General features: G+C 41.2%; 2 protein-coding genes across 3 annotated transcripts; one reads left to right on the top strand and one right to left on the bottom strand.

Annotated features, from left to right (window-relative positions):
• The first annotated feature begins 11,250 nt into the window (after positions 1–11,250).
• LOC147865520 (uncharacterized) lies at positions 11,251–15,378 on the top strand. Its single transcript, XM_087318348.1, has 8 exons — positions 11,251–11,533; positions 12,511–12,551; positions 13,425–13,499; positions 13,609–13,692; positions 14,313–14,347; positions 14,484–14,569; positions 15,007–15,072; positions 15,158–15,378. The coding sequence occupies exons 1-8, from the start codon at positions 11,455–11,457 to the stop codon at positions 15,190–15,192; spliced, it is 501 nt and encodes a 166-aa protein (XP_087174474.1). The 5' UTR covers positions 11,251–11,454; the 3' UTR covers positions 15,193–15,378.
• A 1,366-nt stretch (positions 15,379–16,744) lies between these two features.
• LOC147865521 (uncharacterized) lies at positions 16,745–20,514 on the bottom strand. Of its 2 annotated transcripts, XM_087318349.1 has the most exons (7): positions 20,481–20,514; positions 20,320–20,450; positions 19,049–19,139; positions 18,531–18,966; positions 17,904–18,434; positions 17,437–17,696; positions 16,745–17,342 (listed from the first exon to the last, which is right to left on the bottom strand). In XM_087318349.1, the coding sequence occupies exons 2-7, from the start codon at positions 20,378–20,380 to the stop codon at positions 17,120–17,122; spliced, it is 1,602 nt and encodes a 533-aa protein (XP_087174475.1). In that variant the 5' UTR covers positions 20,381–20,450; positions 20,481–20,514; the 3' UTR covers positions 16,745–17,119. The 2 variants fall into 2 exon arrangements, with proteins under 2 accessions (XP_087174475.1, XP_087174476.1); XM_087318350.1 differs by lacking the exon at positions 20,481–20,514 and having other exon boundaries at positions 17,904–18,431; positions 20,320–20,459.
• Between the last annotated feature and the right edge of the window lie 1,384 nt (positions 20,515–21,898).

The raw sequence follows: 21,898 nt of genomic DNA on the forward strand, positions 1-21,898 counted from the left end.
ACATACGAGGAAGAGATTCCTCACGGCCGCCGAACAATCAGCGAAGACGGAGCCAGTCACGGGATAATCGAATCTGCAACTATTGCAAGAAACCCGGACACATCAAAGCCGACTGCCGCGCACTCAAGAACAAGAACGACAAGTCTCAGAGATCAGACAAGAAGAGTGGCCGGCATGAGGAGATCAATTACGTCAGCTTCTCAGCTGATGTGCTACCAAACGACCCGAATATACTATCAATCGAAAATCCAGTCGGATCAGAAGTTCTGCTCACGACTGAAGAATCGAGCACATGGCTCTTAGATTCGGGCGCGTCATTTCACGTGACTCCTCATAGATCCCAATTTCGGCAATATACGATCCGTCACTCCGACTCAGTTCGAGTCGGCAACTCGCAACACTGTGACATCATTGGAATCGGCACAGTAGAGCTCAACCTTGCAGGTGGCTCTACACTTGTACTTCACAATGTCCGACATGTACCCGAGCTCTCAAGGCCATTGATCTCAGTCGGACAACTAGATGAAGACGGCATTCGTGCCGGTTTTTCTTCGGGAGGGTGGACACTCCACAGGGGGAACCTCCTGCTTGCTAGAGGACCCAAGATACACTCACTGTATCCGTTACATGTTACGCTCAGAGAGGGTAACCTGTTTTTGGTGAATATTCCTGTGTCATCACTATGGCACAGAAGATTAGGACACCTCAGCAAGGCCGGCATTACGCATCTATCTAGAGCCGGATACATCCCTAAACTCTCCTTCTCCGACCATCAATTCTGCGAGCACTGCCAGTATGGCAAACAAGCAGCCGCATCACACCCGACATCAGCACCAAGAGAAACGAGACCTCTCGATTTGGTCCACTCGGACGTCTGTGGCCCAATGCCGCATCAGTCTCTCGGCGGTGCCTCTTACTTCGTCAGTTTTATTGACGATTCGACTCGAAAGGTGTGGGCTTATCCAATTCGCACCAAAGATCGCGTCTTCTCGATCTTCTCCGATTGGCTCGCTATGGTAGAAAATCAAACCGACCGAAAACTGAAATGCTTTCGGACCGACAATGGGGGAGAGTTCAAATCAGAAGAATTCGTCAAATTCTGCCGACAACGCGGCATCCGACGTGAATTTACGGCACCACACAGTCCGGAGCAAAACGGGATTGCCGAACGCATGAATCGAACAATCCAAGAACGGATAGTTTCCATGCTCCAACACTCCGGACTGTCGGATGGCTTCTTGGCAGAGGCTCTACTCACGGCAGTACACATAATCAATATGTCGCCAAGCAGACCTCTAGGACTTCAAATTCCTCAGGAACTATGGATCGGCAGTAAGCCGAATTATGACAAGCTGAGGATCTTCGGATGCGAGGCATACGCCCTTATTCCGAAAGATGATCGCCGAAAACTTGCACCTCGGTCCAGGAAATGCATTTTCCTTGGATATGGATCAGACGGCGAAATGGGATACCGACTCTTGGACCTCGAACGCAGACAAATCGTTCGAAGTTCGGACGTTGTGTTCAACGAGTCGGCTATGAATCCATCAGTCGAAAAACCGATCGAAGTCCGAAGGGTAACATTTTCAGTAGAGCTCAACCTTGCAGGTGGCTCTACACTTGTACTTCACAATGTCCGACATGTACCCGAGCTCTCAAGGCCATTGATCTCAGTCGGACAACTAGATGAAGACGGCATTCGTGCCGGTTTTTCTTCGGGAGGGTGGACACTCCACAGGGGGAACCTCCTGCTTGCTAGAGGACCCAAGATACACTCACTGTATCCGTTACATGTTACGCTTAGAGAGGGTAACCTGTTTTTGGTGGATATTCCTGTGTCATCACTATGGCACAGAAGATTAGGACACCTCAGCAAGGCCGGCATTACGCATCTATCTAGAGCCGGATACATCCCTAAACTCTCCTTCTCCGACCATCAATTCTGCGAGCACTGCCAGTATGGCAAACAAGCAGCCGCATCACACCCGACATCAGCACCAAGAGAAACGAGACCTCTCGATTTGGTCCACTTGGACGTCTGTGGCCCAATGCCGCATCAGTCTCTCGGCGGTGCCTCTTACTTCGTCAGTTTTATTGACGATTCGACTCGAAAGGTGTGGGCTTATCCAATTCGCACCAAAGATCGCGTCTTCTCGATCTTCTCCGATTGGCTCGCTATGGTAGAAAATCAAACCGACCGAAAACTGAAATGCTTTCGGACCGACAATGGGGGAGAGTTCAAATCAGAAGAATTCGTCAAATTCTGCCGACAATGCGGCATCCGACGTGAATTTACGGCACCACACAGTCCGGAGCAAAACGGGATTGCCGAACGCATGAATCGGACAATCCAAGAACGGATAGTTTCCATGCTCCAACACTCCGGACTGTCGGATGGCTTCTGGGCAGAGGCTCTACTCACGGCAGTACACATAATCAATATGTCGCCAAGCAGACCTCTAGGACTTCAAATTCCTCAGGAACTATGGATCGGCAGTAAGCCGAATTATGACAAGCTGAGGATCTTCGGATGCGAGGCATACGCCCTTATTCCGAAAGATGATCGCCGAAAACTTGCACCTCGGTCCAGGAAATGCATTTTCCTTGGATATGGATCAGACGGCGAAATGGGATACCGACTCTTGGACCTCGAACGCAGACAAATCGTTCGAAGTTCGGACGTTGTGTTCAACGAGTCGGCTATGAATCCATCAGTCGAAAAACCGATCGAAGTCTGAAGGGTAACATTTTCAGTAGAGCTCAACCTTGCAGGTGGCTCTACACTTGTACTTCACAATGTCCGACATGTACCCGAGCTCTCAAGGCCATTGTGTAACGAATAGACGCTTCTATTCACCTTCACCGCTCGGCCACAACCGAGTGATCGCTGATCAATGGAGCAGAAAATAGGAACCACGCGGAGAAAGAAACAAAACACGAGCACACAGGGATTTAACGTGGAAAACCCTAGATGGGAAAAACCACGGGAGTACAAGACTCCAAACAACACTATGCAAAGAGAAGTATACAGTGGCGAGCTCGAAGGCGACGACCTTGAGCTCGTTGTCCTCGCCACAGGCGGCGGAAATACACAGAGGCGTCGTCCTCTTTCTCTCTCGCGCTCTATCTCTCTCTCTCTCTCTCTCTCTCACGGCTACTCTCTCTCTTCACTCCTCTTAAGGGGAAAAACAGAAAAATGAGAAGCAACAACAAAACTGTTTGCCCTAAGTCATATTTATACATATATGACTTTAGGGCTATTTACAACTATAGCCTCAGAGGGGCCCTTAGCAGACATATTCACCGATATGTCCCTGCATCCGGATCTTTTCTTCGGGTACATTCGTCATCCGACTCTGAAGTCGGGGTCTTCATCATCCGGTTCCGAAACCGAAACCGGGCTTGTCGACTTTGGCCTCCGACATCCGACCATCCCATCTGAAGGGACCGAAATCCCAACACATTGATCTCAGTCGGACAACTAGATGAAGACGGCATTCGTGCCGGTTTTTCTTCGGGAGGGTGGACACTCCACAGGGGGAACCTCCTGCTTGCTAGAGGACCCAAGATACACTCACTGTATCCGTTACATGTTACGCTCAGAGAGGGTAACCTGTTTTTGGTGGATATTCCTGTGTCATCACTATGGCACAGAAGATTAGGACACCTCAGCAAGGCCGGCATTACGCATCTATCTAGAGCCGGATACATCCCTAAACTCTCCTTCTCCGACCATCAATTCTGCGAGCACTGCCAGTATGGCAAACAAGCAGCCGCATCACACCCGACATCAGCACCAAGAGAAACGAGACCTCTCGATTTGGTCCACTCGGACGTCTGTGGCCCAATGCCGCATCAGTCTCTCGGCGGTGCCTCTTACTTCGTCAGTTTTATTGACGATTCGACTCGAAAGGTGTGGGCTTATCCAATTCGCACCAAAGATCGCGTCTTCTCGATCTTCTCCGATTGGCTCGCTATGGTAGAAAATCAAACCGACCGAAAACTGAAATGCTTTCGGACCGACAATGGGGGAGAGTTCAAATCAGAAGAATTCGTCAAATTCTGCCGACAACGCGGCATCCGACGTGAATTTACGGCACCACACAGTCCGGAGCAAAACGGGATTGCCGAACGCATGAATCGGACAATCCAAGAACGGATAGTTTCCATGCTCCAACACTCCGGACTGTCGGATGGCTTCTGGGCAGAGGCTCTACTCACGGCAGTACACATAATCAATATGTCGCCAAGCAGACCTCTAGGACTTCAAATTCCTCAGGAACTATGGATCGGCAGTAAGCCGAATTATGACAAGCTGAGGATCTTCGGATGCGAGGCATACGCCCTTATTCCGAAAGATGATCGCCGAAAACTTGCACCTCGGTCCAGGAAATGCATTTTCCTTGGATATGGATCAGACGGCGAAATGGGATACCGACTCTTGGACCTCGAACGCAGACAAATCGTTCGAAGTTCGGACGTTGTGTTCAACGAGTCGGCTATGAATCCATCAGTCGAAAAACCGATCGAAGTCTGAAGGGTAACATTTTCAGTAGAGCTCAACCTTGCAGGTGGCTCTACACTTGTACTTCACAATGTCCGACATGTACCCGAGCTCTCAAGGCCATTGATCTCAGTCGGACAACTAGATGAAGACGGCATTCGTGCCGGTTTTTCTTCGGGAGGGTGGACACTCCACAGGGGGAACCTCCTGCTTGCTAGAGGACCCAAGATACACTCACTGTATCCGTTACATGTTACGCTCAGAGAGGGTAACCTGTTTTTGGTGGATATTCCTGTGTCATCACTATGGCACAGAAGATTAGGACACCTCAGCAAGGCCGGCATTACGCATCTATCTAGAGCCGGATACATCCCTAAACTCTCCTTCTCCGACCATCAATTCTGCGAGCACTGCCAGTATGGCAAACAAGCAGCCGCATCACACCCGACATCAGCACCAAGAGAAACGAGACCTCTCGATTTGGTCCACTCGGACGTCTGTGGCCCAATGCCGCATCAGTCTCTCGGCGGTGCCTCTTACTTCGTCAGTTTTATTGACGATTCGACTCGAAAGGTGTGGGCTTATCCAATTCGCACCAAAGATCGCGTCTTCTCGATCTTCTCCGATTGGCTCGCTATGGTAGAAAATCAAACCGACCGAAAACTGAAATGCTTTCGGACCGACAATGGGGGAGAGTTCAAATCAGAAGAATTCGTCAAATTCTGCCGACAACGCGGCATCCGACGTGAATTTACGGCACCACACAGTCCGGAGCAAAACGGGATTGCCGAACGCATGAATCGGACAATCCAAGAACGGATAGTTTCCATGCTCCAACACTCCGGACTGTCGGATGGCTTCTGGGCAGAGGCTCTACTCACGGCAGTACACATAATCAATATGTCGCCAAGCAGACCTCTAGGACTTCAAATTCCTCAGGAACTATGGATCGGCAGTAAGCCGAATTATGACAAGCTGAGGATCTTCGGATGCGAGGCATACGCCCTTATTCCGAAAGATGATCGCCGAAAACTTGCACCTCGGTCCAGGAAATGCATTTTCCTTGGATATGGATCAGATGGCGAAATGGGATACCGACTCTGGGACCTCGAACGCAGACAAATCGTTCGAAGTTCGGACGTTGTGTTCAACGAGTCGGCTATGAATCCATCAGTCGAAAAACCGATCGAAGTCCGAAGGGTAACATTTTCCGATGTGCCGACCCTTCAAGAAGGCCCCGCTCTTAACACACGGTCAGCTTCACGGGTAGCTGAACCTTACACTACCGACTCGAACAACTCCGACTCGGCACAGCAGAATAATTCGCTTTCGGACCATCCGACCTCGATACCCGATGCGACCAGTCCAATCATACCTCGACGATCCGAGAGACTGTCGCAACCTCCGGAGAGGTATTCTCCTGGAATTTTCTTCACCGACGCCGGCGAACCGACGTCTTACGAAGAAGCATCGACATCTGTCGATTCCGCCACCTGGCATCTGGCGATGGAGTCGGAAATGCACTCCATTCGGGCAAACAAGACTTGGGATCTGGTCGAATTACCTAGGAACCGACGTGCTCTTCCTTGCAAGTGGGTTTATCGACTAAAAGAGACGTATGATTTGACCACCCCAAAGTACAAGGCCAGATTAGTTGCGAAGGGCTTCCGACAAGAATATGGCGTCGACTTCGACGAGATTTTTTCACCAGTGGTGAAAATGACAACCCTTCGTTTTCTACTCGGCGTAGTGGCAGCCGACAACTTGGAGCTGATTCAGCTAGATGTCAAAACAGCATTCCTCCATGGTGATCTTGAAGAGGAAATTTATATGGAGCAGCCAAAAGGCTTCGTGGCAACTGGCCAAGAACATCTAGTCTGCCGACTCAGGAAGAGTCTATACGGCCTCAAACAGGCACCGCGACAATGGTACAAGAAGTTCGACGACTTCATCCAATCGATCGGCTTCTCAAAAAGCGATGAGGACCATTGTCTTTTTACCAACACAGCTCAAGATGGATCACCCATCTTCCTCATCATTTACGTGGACGACATGCTAATTTCTGGATGCCACGCGGGCGAACTTGCCGATCTCATTCGGCAACTGCGGTTGAAGTTTGCCATGAAGGACCTCGGTCCGGCACGACACATCCTTGGCATGAAGATTAGTCGGCATCGCGATAAACGACATCTTTTCTTGTCTCAGACCGACTATATCGGACGTGTCTTGGAACGCTTCAACATGCAATCAGCCAAATCTGCTTCAACCCCGCTCCCCATGAATCTTCGGCTCTCTCAGCGAGACTGCCCGACATCCGGTCCGGAGGGGGAAGATATGAAGTCGGTACCGTATGCACCGGCAGTCGGCTCCCTTATGTACCTGATGGTCGCGACACGGCCTGATATTTCTCGTGCCGTAGGAGTCGTTAGCAGATTTATGCACAATCCTGGCCGATCGCATTGGAACGCAGTCAAGCATGTGTTCAAATATCTGGCTGGCACAAAAGATCACGGCATTCTTTTCGGTCCGAACTCAACTACAGGCGTAGTCGGTTACACCGACTCGGACTTCGCCGGCTGTATAGACAGTCGGAAATCAACAACTGGATACTGCTTCAAATTCGGCAATGGAGCAATTTCGTGGAAGTCGAAACTTCAGGAGTGCACAGCGACCTCAACGACCGAAGCAGAATATGTAGCTACGTCCGACGTTGCAAAAGAAGCTTTGTGGCTCAGCCGGCTGGCGCACACGTTTCGACAAGTCGACCATGACTCGGCCCCAGTTGTCTATAGCGACAGTGAAGGTGTTGTTGCCTTGTCGAAAAATCCGGTTCACCACAACGCCTCCAAACATATCGACGTTCGATATCACTTCGTTCGGGACTGCGTCATTTCAGGGAAAATCGGTTTAGAGAAAATATCCACAACCGACAATGTCGCAGATGGAATGACCAAGTGTCTTTCGGCAGACCGCTTTCGGTCCCTTCGGCATCAAATGGGCGTAACGACAAACCAGTCCGGTTAGAGCCAGACACAGCGCAGGATGGTCTCCGACAACCGACATCAGTTCCTTAATGATCGGCTTCAACTCTTCCGACCCGACCAGTTCGGTCTTCTGCCTTCGGACCCTGCCGACTCGAACAAAACTGATATGTCCGAGAACCTAGGTTCATGCTTGTAATCTTAGATAACCCATGTATACGCCCATTACGGGGGAGTGTCGAATACAAGTGTATAATGGACGTATTCACACTATCCTTTTGTATAGCTCAAGTTTGGGCCATTTGTGTAATTAGCATAAATAGTAGTTGCCCTAAGTGTGTCACTATATAAAGTGACCTTGTAACCTTTATGTAGGGTTGGGTTGTATTATTGCTTTATGGAATAGAAAGAGTCGTTTTGTGCCTCCTCTCTCTCTCTCTCTCTCTCTATCTCTGTGCAACGACCTTGAAACTGTCATACGCAGGTACTCACCCCAATCGAATGCTGCTTGATCTTCCGCATCGACACGGCCTTGTCTACAACAGTTACTTCAAGAGATATGGAGTGAAATTGTAGCCACTCTGAAGAGCCAATATGATGGCCTTAAGGGCGGCTCCGATGGAGTTGAAAGACAACGAATAGCCTTCATCCAACAATGGTTGTCCTCTCCCTTTCTTGAGTCAGTGGGCATCCACATAAGATGGAATTATCACATCCCTTCAGGGATGTGTACATAGTCATCTCATTTGTAAAATTTTATTACTAATGGAAGGAGCTTTTTGTTTGGGAAAAAAAAAAAGAGAAATTGTCCAATCAATTGTGTTAATTATAATTAACCAATAACCTAAAATAGAACCAAGAAAAGGAAATGAACATGTACAAATACCGAACAACTAGCTAAACAAGTGTTAACTATTAAAAATCATTAAACAACAATTTTTAAATATTTAATAAGGCTTCTTTCACCACATATGTTATGTATGCCTATGTTGTTTTATATTCATAATCTTAAGGACTAATTATAAAGCTAGTTTTAATGAGTTAAGGGCACAATAGTTAGGAGAACCCATCAGGGCATTTTACATGTGGGAAAATATGCTAGTTTGGAAGCCTTAGCCCTTAGTTGTTAGGTTAGATAAAGAGGAGTTACTACCTCTTTAGTATTGCATATTGACATGCTATCGAGACTCTATTGGTGAAACTAAGGTCTCCTTTTTTTAATTCATTATTCAACTACCAATGCATAACATAAGGTAAGATTCGATGGTATGGGAAACCAACTATATTTTATGTCTGTCTAGTGTCTTTTGGTAAGGGTGGTGGGTGGGTGTTAAGCACCTCAATCCATTATTTTCCTCCATCTCTTATTATTTTTCTCCCCATAAATTCAATTGATAATATTTCAAAGTGGTATTAACGAGTTCCCGTTGTTCTTTTTCCCGTAGATGTCTACTTCATTAGTAGAAATATGGCAAGGTTTTTTCAAATGTTGTAATATTAGATGACATAAATCTACTTCATCTTGGGACAACGTCCAATGCAACATAATTGTGAACAAAATCAACTTCCTGTTCATCCTATGGAGTTGTTGTGGTACCCCTCAAAGTCCATCAAATAATAACCTATTTCACAGTCCAATTAAACGACATTCCCCAATACCTTAGGTAGCCAAACACCACATGATACGATGGTGTGGGCAGAGCTTTAACACCATAAATGAAAACCCACTTAAAAGGTGACAAAAAACTTCATCTTATTGATGCCCAAATTTGTGACATAACCACCCACATGGCTTTAGCAACCGAGCATGTAATGAACCTATGTTGTTTTCCATCTTCGTCAACCACTATATGAAAAAACATGTCCTATTCAAAATATGTCAAAGGCAACCCACAAACCATTGCACGCCAAAGAAACACCTTTGCATGAAATGGTCGATGAGACTGCCATCTTGCACCTAAAACTTGACACCACCACTTTACATATCCAATAATGTGCCATCTAACCAAGTTCTATCTTCAACCAACATATGGTATGTGCACCCAAAATATCGATTTTTTCAGTACCAAATGGCCAATCTTTCCATGGTTTCTCAACATGGAATTGGGAAAACTATACTAGGCAATGCCAATATTGGTTGCCAAATGTACCCATATACTTGTGGTATGTGAAACTATTTTTGGACTATAAGAAAGACCATCATTTTCCTATGTGAGTCTAGAGAACATCTTCCACAATTACCAAGCCCAACCTTGCCATTCATGTGAGTTTAAACTTTCTTTTCCATCCCAATGTAATATCCTTGAGGCTGCCAACATCTCAACTACCAAAGAATTACTATATTTTTTACACTTAGGGGGTCTCCAATTAAGCAATTTCAAACATCATTGCCAAGAAAGCACTAATTGCTGAAATCGATGCTAGTGCTCATGCAATCGACATTGTTCTTTACCAAGACGGAAATATTTTTACAATCAACATAATATTGTTGGTCATAATGATAGATGGTTAGATCTCGTCTAAGAATTCGACTTTTCCATTCATTATTTTGCAAAGATTTAATGAACACAATTGCTTATGGTTTTGGTTATATTCACGAGGTTAGCTTGATTAGCTTCGTACTTGATCCATAATCATATTGGTCATCATGGTATATGGTTAGATCTTGTCCAAGAGTTCAACTTTTCCATTCACTATTTCGAAGATTCAATGAACTGAATTGCTTAATATGCTTTTCGTCGCATTCACGAGGTTAGATTTATCAACTTCACACTTGCTCCTTTGTATTAACTTCGAAGGAAATACCTTGATGGCAACTTCTTCAAAGATATAACAGATGATGACATGTGAATATGAAAAATCTTCTATTAAAATTACCACACCCTCAAAGTCAAAATTTTGCAATGTGAAGGTTTATATTATTAATCTCCCTCAAATAAACAAGAAAATCATTTTTGAGTATTAAAGTACACCCTGAGCTACGCACTGTAGAATACATTGAACACTTGTTCTAATATCTACAGTTTATTTTTGTCTTAAATTACACTATGACCATGCAAAATTATGCAATCAAATGTTTGTACTATCAGGTGAATGAGGTCGACCATCTTGAAGTTGCAAGTCCTATGTGTACACTAGATATTGATTTAAATAGTAAAAGGGAAGTGTATCACATGAACTAGATATTCCGCATAAACTTGCTTTAATTGTGCCTACTACTAGAGTCTAGAGTCATGTTGATGCAAGTTATATACATACTCTCTCACCTTACTTTGCTTGTATGTAATCTTAAACGTTGTGAAAGTCCACCAAGAATCAAAACATGGAGCTTCAACAAATTATCAAATCAAACAACGAGTATACTAAGTCCCCTTTTCGTTTCTTTCACACATTATCCACTTAAATTTCCTTAATTTGATACATCTTCTTTGATCAGGAGGGACATGTTAACAGAAGGAGTGCAAGTATACGATCTCTGATGGCGACCATTGTCCGAGTTCCTTCGGGCCGATGAATGTGTGTGATATGAGAGTTCCTCTGCCTCATCATCTTAATGCATAAATCCATGAAATTGGCTCATGTGATATGAGAGTTCCTCTACCTCATCATCATAATGCATAAATCCATCGGTTCCAGAATAGAGGAGGGCTACATTTGTAATTATCCGAACATGTGCACAAATACATACATATATGTATGTATATGTTTATAAATTATATGTATATATATATATATGTGTGTGTGATTTCAGAAGGCAATGCGAGTCAGTAGATACATATCAGTCGCATTTCTTCTGAGTCAAAGATCTCACAGTCAAATTTCTAGGGTTTGCACAGCAGTAGAGAGAGCGTGTCTTCCTTCTGTTCTGTTCTGTTCTGTTCTGTTCTCTGTGTGTGTTTGAGTGATATATATATATATATATATACATATATATATTTCATCCCAACCTTTCTTCGTCGTCTATCTTCAATGGGGAAGGGCGCTGGGCGTGGCAAGTTCAAAGGAAAGCCTACAGGAAGACGCCATTTCTCTACACCTGAGGAAATGAGTAAGTTCCATCTCTCTCTCTTTTTCCTCGGTCTCTTCCTTTTCTTTGTTTCCTTTTTTATATTAACTACTGCGAAAAGGTGAACGAAACATACCTAACAATGAAGACATACAAAGATCTTAATTTTAAATACTGCAAAACATTGAAAGATTGATGGCCAACACTGAACAATTGCCGGTCTTTTACTTTTCACTTCTGCAAACGAGTGAAGAAAAATCGCTAACAATGGACAAACATAACATTTTGGCCTGATTTAAGGCAATGATCATTTCTTACTGTTAGCTGGCTTTGAAAACATGGAAGACGATGCAAGATAGATCCCTGTCAAGGAACAAATGTAGCAGTTTTCTTTTAAAGATTCAATGGTAAATACTACAAAAAAGATGTAGAAAAATAATGGCTCTTAACGATAACCAAATGTACAATGTTAGCCAAAGATTATAATGTTCGCTTTTTCGTCCCTTGCTACACACAGATATAAAAAGGTTTTTGCGCGATGTTGTAACTATGTTGTAGGAAAATCTCCAAGAATGGATAATATTCTCAGAATTTTTCCCAAATCTGCACAAAAAAGTGTAGAAAATTCCATAAATTATAAAATTTGAGATTTTGCTTTCCTGAAATTTGGTAAGCTTGTATCATTGAATGGTGCAAAATGATTAAAGAAAGAAGTTTAACACATAACGAGGATCAGTTTTGCTGAAGTTCATTTAGCAAATATTTTGGCCAAAAATCATATCTTGAATCTACCAGTCATATACATACCTGCTTGAATTTCAAGCTCTATGATAGTGTTGATGAAGATAATTTTGCAAGTAGCGAATGTGAAATTGATAAGATTCTTAAAATGATAAAGAAGGTTGCTCCTAAATTAAAGCTATAAGTAAGTTCACAATTAACCACCAAAATCATTTCAATGTATGTTGTTTCTTGCATTACTTTCTCTTTGCTTACGTATTGCATTTTCATATATGTAGTTGCAGGCACCTCTCAAAGAGTCGGAGGTTTCAATGCAAAGGTTAATTGTTACACAACTTTTGAAGTAAAAGCTTATTGATGTTTCATATTTTCAATTTAGAATTTCATTAATGTGAAGGACTTTAATTGTCCTGTACTTATTTCATTGAGTAAACTGTCGAGTGATTCTTTGTATTTTCTGACATGTGTTTATTGTTTTAGTAGCGGAGGATCTGAATTGTCATTAAGGTTGTGATAGTGCTGGAAATAATCTAAGCATGGGGCATACACATAGGTAGCCACAAAGTTTTCAGAACATCCTACAATGTATTATACATGCCATGTCCTAGCTTAGAAGGTTGAGAGTGCATGTATTCCCTTGACTGAAGAGCTCGATAGGGTACTCATTCCTATTTCTTAGAAATAACAAGTGTCCCTTCAAATTGCAATGGTTGTGTCTCATAAGTCATGTTCTGGAACGTAATCTTTTCTATTACATAGTCTGGGAATTATTAAGCTAAGGACGTGAATTGTGAATATGTTTTGATATTGTAAATATCTGTCTGTTCTTCCTTCTTCAAGGAAATAGTTTAACTAGACTGAATTGTAGAATTTAGAATAGATTATTTTTTGTTAGCATAGATTATGCCGTGTAAAAGAAAATATTTTGCAATATGAGCGATTGTAACTGGGTCTTTTCATTTGGTATGTGAAGAGACTGGTTTTGTCCTGCTTCATTAGGTGCCAGCTATCATGGGTTTTTTTTGAGTTTGCAAATAGAATATCACTTCATGTTCTGAAAAGTAATTGTCAAAATGATGATTGATATTTAGATTTTTCATGTTAAATTTGGCTCTTTGGAAATAGTGAAATGTTACAATACAATCTTAGCAAATCCTAAATGTTGATGTAAATCTTTGACTTTTTTGAGCAGAAGGAGGAGGAAGTAAAGGAGGTCGAGTCTGAGGAATCAGAGTCTGAAGAAGAATCTGATGATGAAAATGAGACGGTATATTGCTTTTGCATTAATGACTAATGTCAGAAGTAATGTTACATCTGAAGGGGGCCCTAACATTAGCCAATCCCTTGATTTCTTCTGTGTTTTCAATACATGGCAGAAGAAGAAAGGGACTCAAGGCCTCATCGAGATTGAGAACCCGAACTTAGTAAAGCAAAAGAATGTCAAGGCCAAGGATGCTGATGTAAGTTTCAAATCATTGCTTATTGTATTGTTTGACTGTGTGTGACAGTTGTTCATGTTGACACTTCTCTTAGGTGTCTGTATGCTCCATCTTTGTTCTCCTACTATCTCTTCCTCTTAGGTGACTGTGTGTGTTCTTGTAGGCGGTTGTGCATTTGATTGTGGTACATTATGCTGTGTTTAGTTGCTCGTTGTTGATTTGGTCTTTCTGTACTGTTTTTTGAGTACATCTCTTCCTGGTTTTTGCAACACAGAATTTATCCCTCAATATTACTAACTGACAGCATTGTTTGGCACTCTATGATACTGACAATGCACCTTTAACACCAATTTTTTCCTTTAATTTAATCAACACATGACTTCATTTTACCTAGAATTGCTACAGTTGTACTGCATGTATGGAATCATCCCTCTGGCTTATTTTCTATGTGACAAATACTATGCATTTGTTAAGCACTGAATCATTTTTTATGCAACCATTTGTTTCTGAAGCATAATTTAGCACAGTTCGCCAAGTTTTGAATGTTGGGAATCTTGAATTTGTTTACTTTGGAATCTGTACTTAATGAATTATTGACAAATCTCTTACTTTGTGCATACATTGGGATTTGAAAAACTTAGCTCACTAGACCAGCAGAGCTTTCAAGACGTGAAAGGTAATGTTGCATGTAATCCTTTCCAGAATTCTGTAGTACAAATAGAAAGCATAGTCGATGGCAATTCTCCTACTCTGAATGAAATTCTGGGTGAGAAATATATTGTGATTAATTTCTCTATGACTTCTATGTCCAGAGAGGAGATTGAGAAGCAGAGGGCACACGAACGGTATCTGAGGCTCCAAGAGCAAGGAAAGACTGACCAAGCAAGAAAAGACTTAGGTAATCATGACATTAGAAATTAGAAATAGAAAGCTATCAGTTAATATTAATGTGCATCTTTTAACTATAAATTATTAGCATGTCAGCGATCTCAATACAAATAGAAATCTCAATTTTTTTTAATTTACAAGCACAATTTTATACTAGAAAAACCTCTCAAGTGCAAATGAGAGGACGTTTTCTTAAATTTGCCCAAATGCTCCCTAAGTCTACATTTTTCCCAAAAATGCCCCTTATTTTGAGAATAAGGGGATGCATTGACCATATATATTGCTCAAGATGGGGTTTAGCGAAGGTATTTGGAGAAATAACTGAAGCTAGGGGCATTTGCAGAAATAAAGATCTTCAGTATTTTGGAGTTTTTCTGTTGCATTGGGAACTGCTGATCTTCTCTCATGTAAACTGCACAATTACTCACATTATGTTTACACGCACAGAAAGGCTGGCCCTAGTCAGGCAACAAAGGTTAGAGGCTGCACAGAAGCGAGAAGAAGAAAAAGCTGGTAACATGTGCTATGGATATGAAATGTACAAATATTAGTTTGTCGTGTATATTTTTGACTTAAACTCTCTCTTTGTCATGCGCAGCAAAAGAGACTAAGAAAACCGACGCTCGGAAATGATTCTGTGGCCAATTCAATGACTGAATTATATTTTCTTTATCATAAGAAGTGCAACTTGAATCTTTGAGTATATTTATGTTTAGCAAATGTAGATCAAGAGCAATTGTACAATTGTTGAAGGGTGCGGCCAATCTCACTTAAATTAAATTTAAGTTGAACAATATATTGGTACTGCAGTTACTGAAATTGTTTCATTCTGGATTTGTGACATATGTTTGGTGAGACCCACTAGATGTGCTAATTTGTCTTTGGGGTGTTTATCCATGTGATTGTCAAAACATGTCTTGTACATGTTCCATATCCAGTTACTGAAATTCTTGCATGATGTCATTGCCTGGTGTACTATGCTACATTTTATTTATTTTTCTTTTTGCATAAATATATGTTTTTTTTGCAGAAATACATTTAGCTAGTATATTTTGTACGTCTTGCATAGTTGTTTCCATATGTTTGGTGAGACCGCTAGATGTGCTGATTTGTCTTTGGGGTGTTTATACATGTCTAATAGTCATGATCGATAAAAACATGTCTTGTACCATATGGGGTGTTTATCCATGATTGTTAAAACATGTCTTTGGGGTGTTTGTCCATGTATAGTAGTTCCATATCCAAGTCTTGCATGATGTCATAGCCTGGTGTAATGTGCTATACATTTAATTTTTGTTTTTCTTTTTGCATAATATATGTTTTTTTGCTGAAATATGCTAGCTAGTATATTTTGCATGTCCCATGATTCTTCTAGTGTCTACGGATGGATGAGGCGGCTTGTACATTCCTTATCAATTTACTTTGCTGTGTGCAAGGAAAGCCTTGTACTATTATTGTGTCATGACACATGAATCCATTCTTAGTATGGGTCAAACTCTTTTAGAATATTTGAATAGTGTGAATTGGTCAAGTAATGTAGTGGGTATGGGGTGGTTATCTGCAGATTTGGACATGTTAAACGGTTGTAATGTGCATGTCAATTATAGGAACACAGCCATTTATCTCCAGCGCTTCATAAGTTCATTACTTAAACTTTCTATGTCAGGCTTTTGATTGAGGAGAAATTGTTTTGTTATTTTATGCTATAGTTAAATATTTTGCAGGAAAAAAAGTGCATTTGGTTGTTTGTATGATTGGTTGCATCATTAATCAAATAAGAATACATTTAATGGATGTCACCATAGAGACTACCATTACTGACATTGGCACAACTCAATCAATGAATCACCATTTGCAACAATTTAGATCGACCTGTCCATTTGAATTGTCCTTTGATCACCACTACGAGTAACTCATAAAGCACATAAAAAACCACTGGCAGCCATTGAACCTAAATAGCATATTACTTGCAAAGTCTCTTTTGAAATGTAGTTAAGAGAGATATTTTGTGAAATATATGTTATTTTATTGTTTCCATTACCAAATCCAATCATATTGAAAATTGACTTTTGTTCATCTTAGCCACATTTTGATTGCCTTTTAGATTCTCAAATCTCAGAAACATAAAACTTTAGAGCTTCAAAGGTAATTTAAGAAAAAAACTTCCTCCACAGATAAGTGACAAAGTAAAGACTATTCAAATCAGTTAAATTGATGAGTGGCATTCTCAAATTTTAGAATAAAAAGCAGATTCAATCCTTACCTGCTTTAGCAATGCTATATAACGTCTTCTTGTGAAACATAGCAGTATAAGGACGCATGATGTCATAATTCATTCTATGCAATAGTGAGCTTGCGTAAACATCACAAAAGGTTTCTCTGTCTGTCTGTCTCTCCCTCCCTCTCTTTCTAGCTGGAACACACCCAGTTAAATTTTGGCAAAAATGGTTGTCCATTATGTCCTATTTCTAATAGGAATAAAAATCGCCGTTTACAGAGATGTACCCAACCAACAAGAAATGGTTTGAAATTCAACATGAGACACAAACTTCATCACATGCTATTTATTTAATACCTCATCTTGAGTAAGAGATTTCAAGTCCTCAAAACATATTGACATGGCATCCAATCCCACTTCGATTTTGTTGAGCATCTGCTTCATTTGAGATGCATGCCATGCTTTCCCTTCACTGGTCTTTAACACTGCCTTCTTCGCCTCAGGATGCAAAATCGGGGCAGGTAGAGCTACCCATCTTCTTTGATTCAGAGTAACCTCATTCAAACTTCAAGTACATATAATTAAACATTAGCATAAATCATCCAAACCAGCATTAGTAGAAGTTGATTGCTTATTTCTTAACCATGGAGCAAAAATACCTCTCTAATATGCTAGGGATGTTTGGAAGCTCTTTCAGTTTGTAGAAGACATCATAGAATCCATTCCCCCGTTTCCTGATGTTGTCAAGGTTGCCATATTTCTCACAAATCGAGCGAATATGGCTTTCTGGAGTTTCCACACTGACTCTGCTAATTCTCACTACAGTTGTAATGGGATTATCAGCCCTAACTATGGTGAAAAGCTTACCCTCCAGTTGAATTTGTCGAAGAGTTAGTGCATTATCCATAGCCTCTGATGTCTGTTAGCAAAGAGGAAATCATGACTTATCTATATATGAAAATTGAAACATGACTTGCTGCATCAAATTTTTAAAGAGCTCATTGTGACCATCAATGGAGCTAGATATACCTTAAATAAAGCATTTCTTTACTAGCTTACATAAAGCCCAGTATTACCCTAAATAGACCTTATTATAGTTTATTACGTTAATAGAGCTCATTATTACCTTGAATTCAATGTAGATGGTGCAAGATCCATTTGAAGCAGGCTTTTTGAAGGAGCTCACAATTTCTCCATGGGTTGAAAGTGTATGTTTCACCACACCAAGGTTAGAATGGGCAGGTACACCCTGAATACACACCGTATACCCTGAGAATGGGACAACGCTATCTTTGGTTGGTTGGATGGTTTCAATTGAACTGGGAGAGCTTATGTCTTCTCGAATATGAGCACTCTTTGTTTCTGGAGCTTTAAGATACTCAAAGCTCACAGGGTTTACATCTTTATTTATTTGTTGAGTCCAGCCTTCTTTTGACCTTGCATTTGAAAGAGAATCTCTTGCTGAACCAATTGAACGATCAATGCTCCGATCCCCGGGAATATCCGTTCGATTAAAGGAACCATTTGACTCACGGGACTTGAGAAAATTGAAGTTCGCTGGCTTCATATCCTTTGACCTATTCAGATTTCCAGGTTGATATCCTTTCTGTTGCTTGTTATTGGGTATATAGTCTTTTTTAAATGCACTAGCTAGCTGCTAAAAAGTCAATAGATAGCAATAGACAGAATTAGGGAAGTCTTGTAATCTCCAACTTGTAAGTCTAAAAAAAGATGATGAATCTTCGATTCTTACCGAACTTCTGCTTTGGCTCCTGGAAAGGCTTGGATCACTTCTCTGATGAGGCAAATCTAAGTCCGCGAAATCGTCTACATTCTCATTTTCTTTCATCTTAGAAGAGTCTGATTTACCAGTTGCTTCACCAGCTTTGTTTTTGGCAGCAATCTTGCGAATAGAACTCATAACCTGTGCCCATTTGCTGTCTTCAATAGACTTACCATCAGTACTAGTACTAGTAGAAGATGCATTGGAATGTTGAGACTCTGCATGCGCATTGTCCTTCTGACTGGTTGTCCCCACTGTTTTACCCCTCATTTTACTAAGGATAAGACTTGAGAGATCATCACTAGTTTCAGACGAAGATTTCTCAACTGCAGACCTTTGATCCTTGAGGGACCCTTCAGTATGTAGCTTCTCACTTCTTTTCATCTCCTCCTCAAGTGCAGATAAACTGCATTAAACGAATTCTCTTTGCCTCTCAGCAATTTTCCTGCTAGTGTAAAAAATCCAGTATGAAAAGGTAAGTAGTATACCCAGATATGCCATTGGAAGCTTGGGTCGCGGTAGAAGACTCTTCAAGTACTACGCTGCCCGAGAACCATCTTTGTGTAGTTTGTGGTAATACTAGACCACCATGCAAGATAACATTTGACACATTAGGCATAATCAATTATTACAGCTTTTGATACTTTCTAGGTGCAAAATTATATAAAATTTCAAAAGTAAATAGAATACAGAAATTCGAAAATACTTGTACAGTGTGCTATGTAATTGAGAGCCCGTACTACATCCACAGCAATTTCAGAATAAAAACATTTCAATTGTTTCAAAGCCAAAATTCTGAGCATTCTAAGTTGAATATATGACCTCTCCATCATTTCAAAGAAAAAGTCTCATTTTCTGGACTCTCATAAGAACCAACTTATCTCATAACATTTTCTTTCAAATCCAAAATTGCATTTTAAAATGCTCTAAATCGTTGAAAGTCAATTGTTAACCAAAAAGAATATCAGAATCTCAAACCATTTTTAGTTCAACATGCAAATCCTTCAGCTTCTGAAGCTTTATGTAATTGAAACAATGTTCGTGCAGCAAAAGAATCTAAGAATCACATAGCATTAAGTTCAAAATATAGTTCTTCAATGTTTCAAAGAAAAATTCTCAAATTTTGAAGTTCTACATAATTGGACATCAGTACCTGGTTCAAAAAGAATCCCAGAGCTCAGTTCAAAATATTGAACTTGAACTCTTTCAAAAACAAAGTACCATTTTTTGGAGCTATGGTAAAGAACTTAGAAACAACAAACAGCTGCCAGAATGCCAAAGCATAAGGTCCACCATATATATTAAGCATACTCTAACAGTTTCAAAACTAAAGAAATAGTATAAGTTTCTGAATTAATAGCATTTTCGAAGACAAGTGCAAAGTTTAGGTTTTTAATGCGATTAAATGGAAATGGAAATAGTTTCATAGGTCCAGACATAAGGCTAATATTTCTTCCAGTTAAAAGGAAAAGCTTACATTTTCTGAAAAATCTTTTGAGCAAATCTCACATTTCTGAAACTTCCAAAAGAAAAACCTAAACGTATGGTTCCTCGACATTCAAGCGATTAATCTAAATGAAATTACCACTCTATACGCAGGATATACGTAGGAATTTTTCTACAATCTCGAAATGTCCCAGAGAGAAGTAAGAAAAGAAAACATAATACAAAAAAGAAAACGAAGGAGAGAAAGAAAACTCAATTCAAAGGAGAAAGGGGGGGGGGGGGGGGGGGGGGAGAAAGAGAGAACAATGGGAACCTGTGCGATGAAGGAGGTGTTTCGGAGGAGGGATGGAGCCGAGACGAAGGAAGCGAGCCATGGAGGTGAGTGGGGAAGCCTCAGAGGAGCGAGAACGCTCAGAGAATCATTCTTTCAGTCTGTTCTGTGTGTCTTCTTTTTCTTCTTCTTCTTCTTCTTCTTCTTCTTCTTCTTCGGGGTTCTTCTTCTTGTCTACTACACTGCTAGGGTATAAGTTATAACTTATAACTATAGTCTGTCTATAATAGTATATGTAATGTAGAATCGGCAAAGAAGGAAACCCTTCATTTCTTCTCTTTTATTAAAGAAAGAGAAACCTTCAGTTTGGCCCCAAACCCCTTCTTCTTCAACAAGAAGAAGAAAAGAGAGGCCAAAACCCAATGTATCGATGTATGTGTGTGTGTGTGTGTGTGTGTGTGTGTGTGTGGGATCCATTCATTACGTGTATTCGCCATTGTCTCCCATAGTGTTTTTTGTATTGCTCCGTCCGGCACTTGGCATCTTGGGTTTTAGGGTTTGGGGTTTTGGTCGTCTTCTCGATCCCTTGTCCGAAACAACCTTGTACTAGGGTTTTAGGGTTTGGGTTTTGGGTGTCATCTCGGCCCCTTATTAGGGTTTTAGGGTTTGGGTTTTGGGTGTCATCTCGGCCCCTTATTAGGGTTTTAGGGTTTGGGGTTTTGTGTGGCTTTGAAGAGGCTACATTGGGCCATATCTAACCATCAACAAAGAGTAGCTTTTGGAATTCATGACATATGATCTTATGGCCATATGATATATGCCTGGAATCCCTAGATTCTAGTAAACCACATGTTTATGCACTTGACAAAGAGGAGAGGTGTGTTTGTGCGTGCGTGTGTCGCTTCTAGGCGTGTCGCACTGAGCACAAAGTTTTATCTCCTTTATGAGATTGTATGTCGGTGCCAAATCATCATTTACCATCTCGTTATCAATTTGTACAAAGAGCGGTAATCACGCAACTGTCGTATGTTATGTCCTAAGTGAACTCTTCCTCTCATCTCTTGAATAGTTATCAAAATGAATAAGCAAACTATTGTCTCCATAGGGCTTAAGCATTGAACCTATTAGTTAATGACATATAAAAGCATGCACAAATAGGCACATCACACTTCAATTAATCATGATTCAACACAGTCAAGTACAATTATGTCAATGATATCGGTGTAAAGTTTAAAGTAAAGTGCTTAACACCGATTGTGCACACAATGAGACATTGTGAGAGAGAGAGAGAGAGAGAGAGAGAGAGGGAGGGAGGGAGGGAGAGGGAGAGGGAGAGGGAGAGGGAGAGGCTCTAGCCTATATCTCAAAGAGTAGGAACACTATCTAAAAAAACACATAAATGAACTTTATAGTCTTTTTATAACGGTTTGGTCCTTCTCGCATTAGTGTGGTCACAAAACTTTAAACTCTTTAGCTTTTCCACGTGTGCACTTGAGTTTGCATCTTTCGCACCAATGCCAAAATCAATGTTGGACAATGAAATGTATGCATGTACTCAATGATGACTATATTTTAATTATACATACATACATGTGTGTGTGTGCGAGAGAGAGAGATCAAA

Source organism: Azolla caroliniana, unplaced genomic scaffold, assembly GCF_043228905.1.
Source record: "Azolla caroliniana isolate FFs.n. ecotype wild unplaced genomic scaffold, voAzoCaro1.0.p SCAF_4, whole genome shotgun sequence".
NCBI lineage: Eukaryota > Viridiplantae > Streptophyta > Polypodiopsida > Salviniales > Salviniaceae > Azolla > Azolla caroliniana.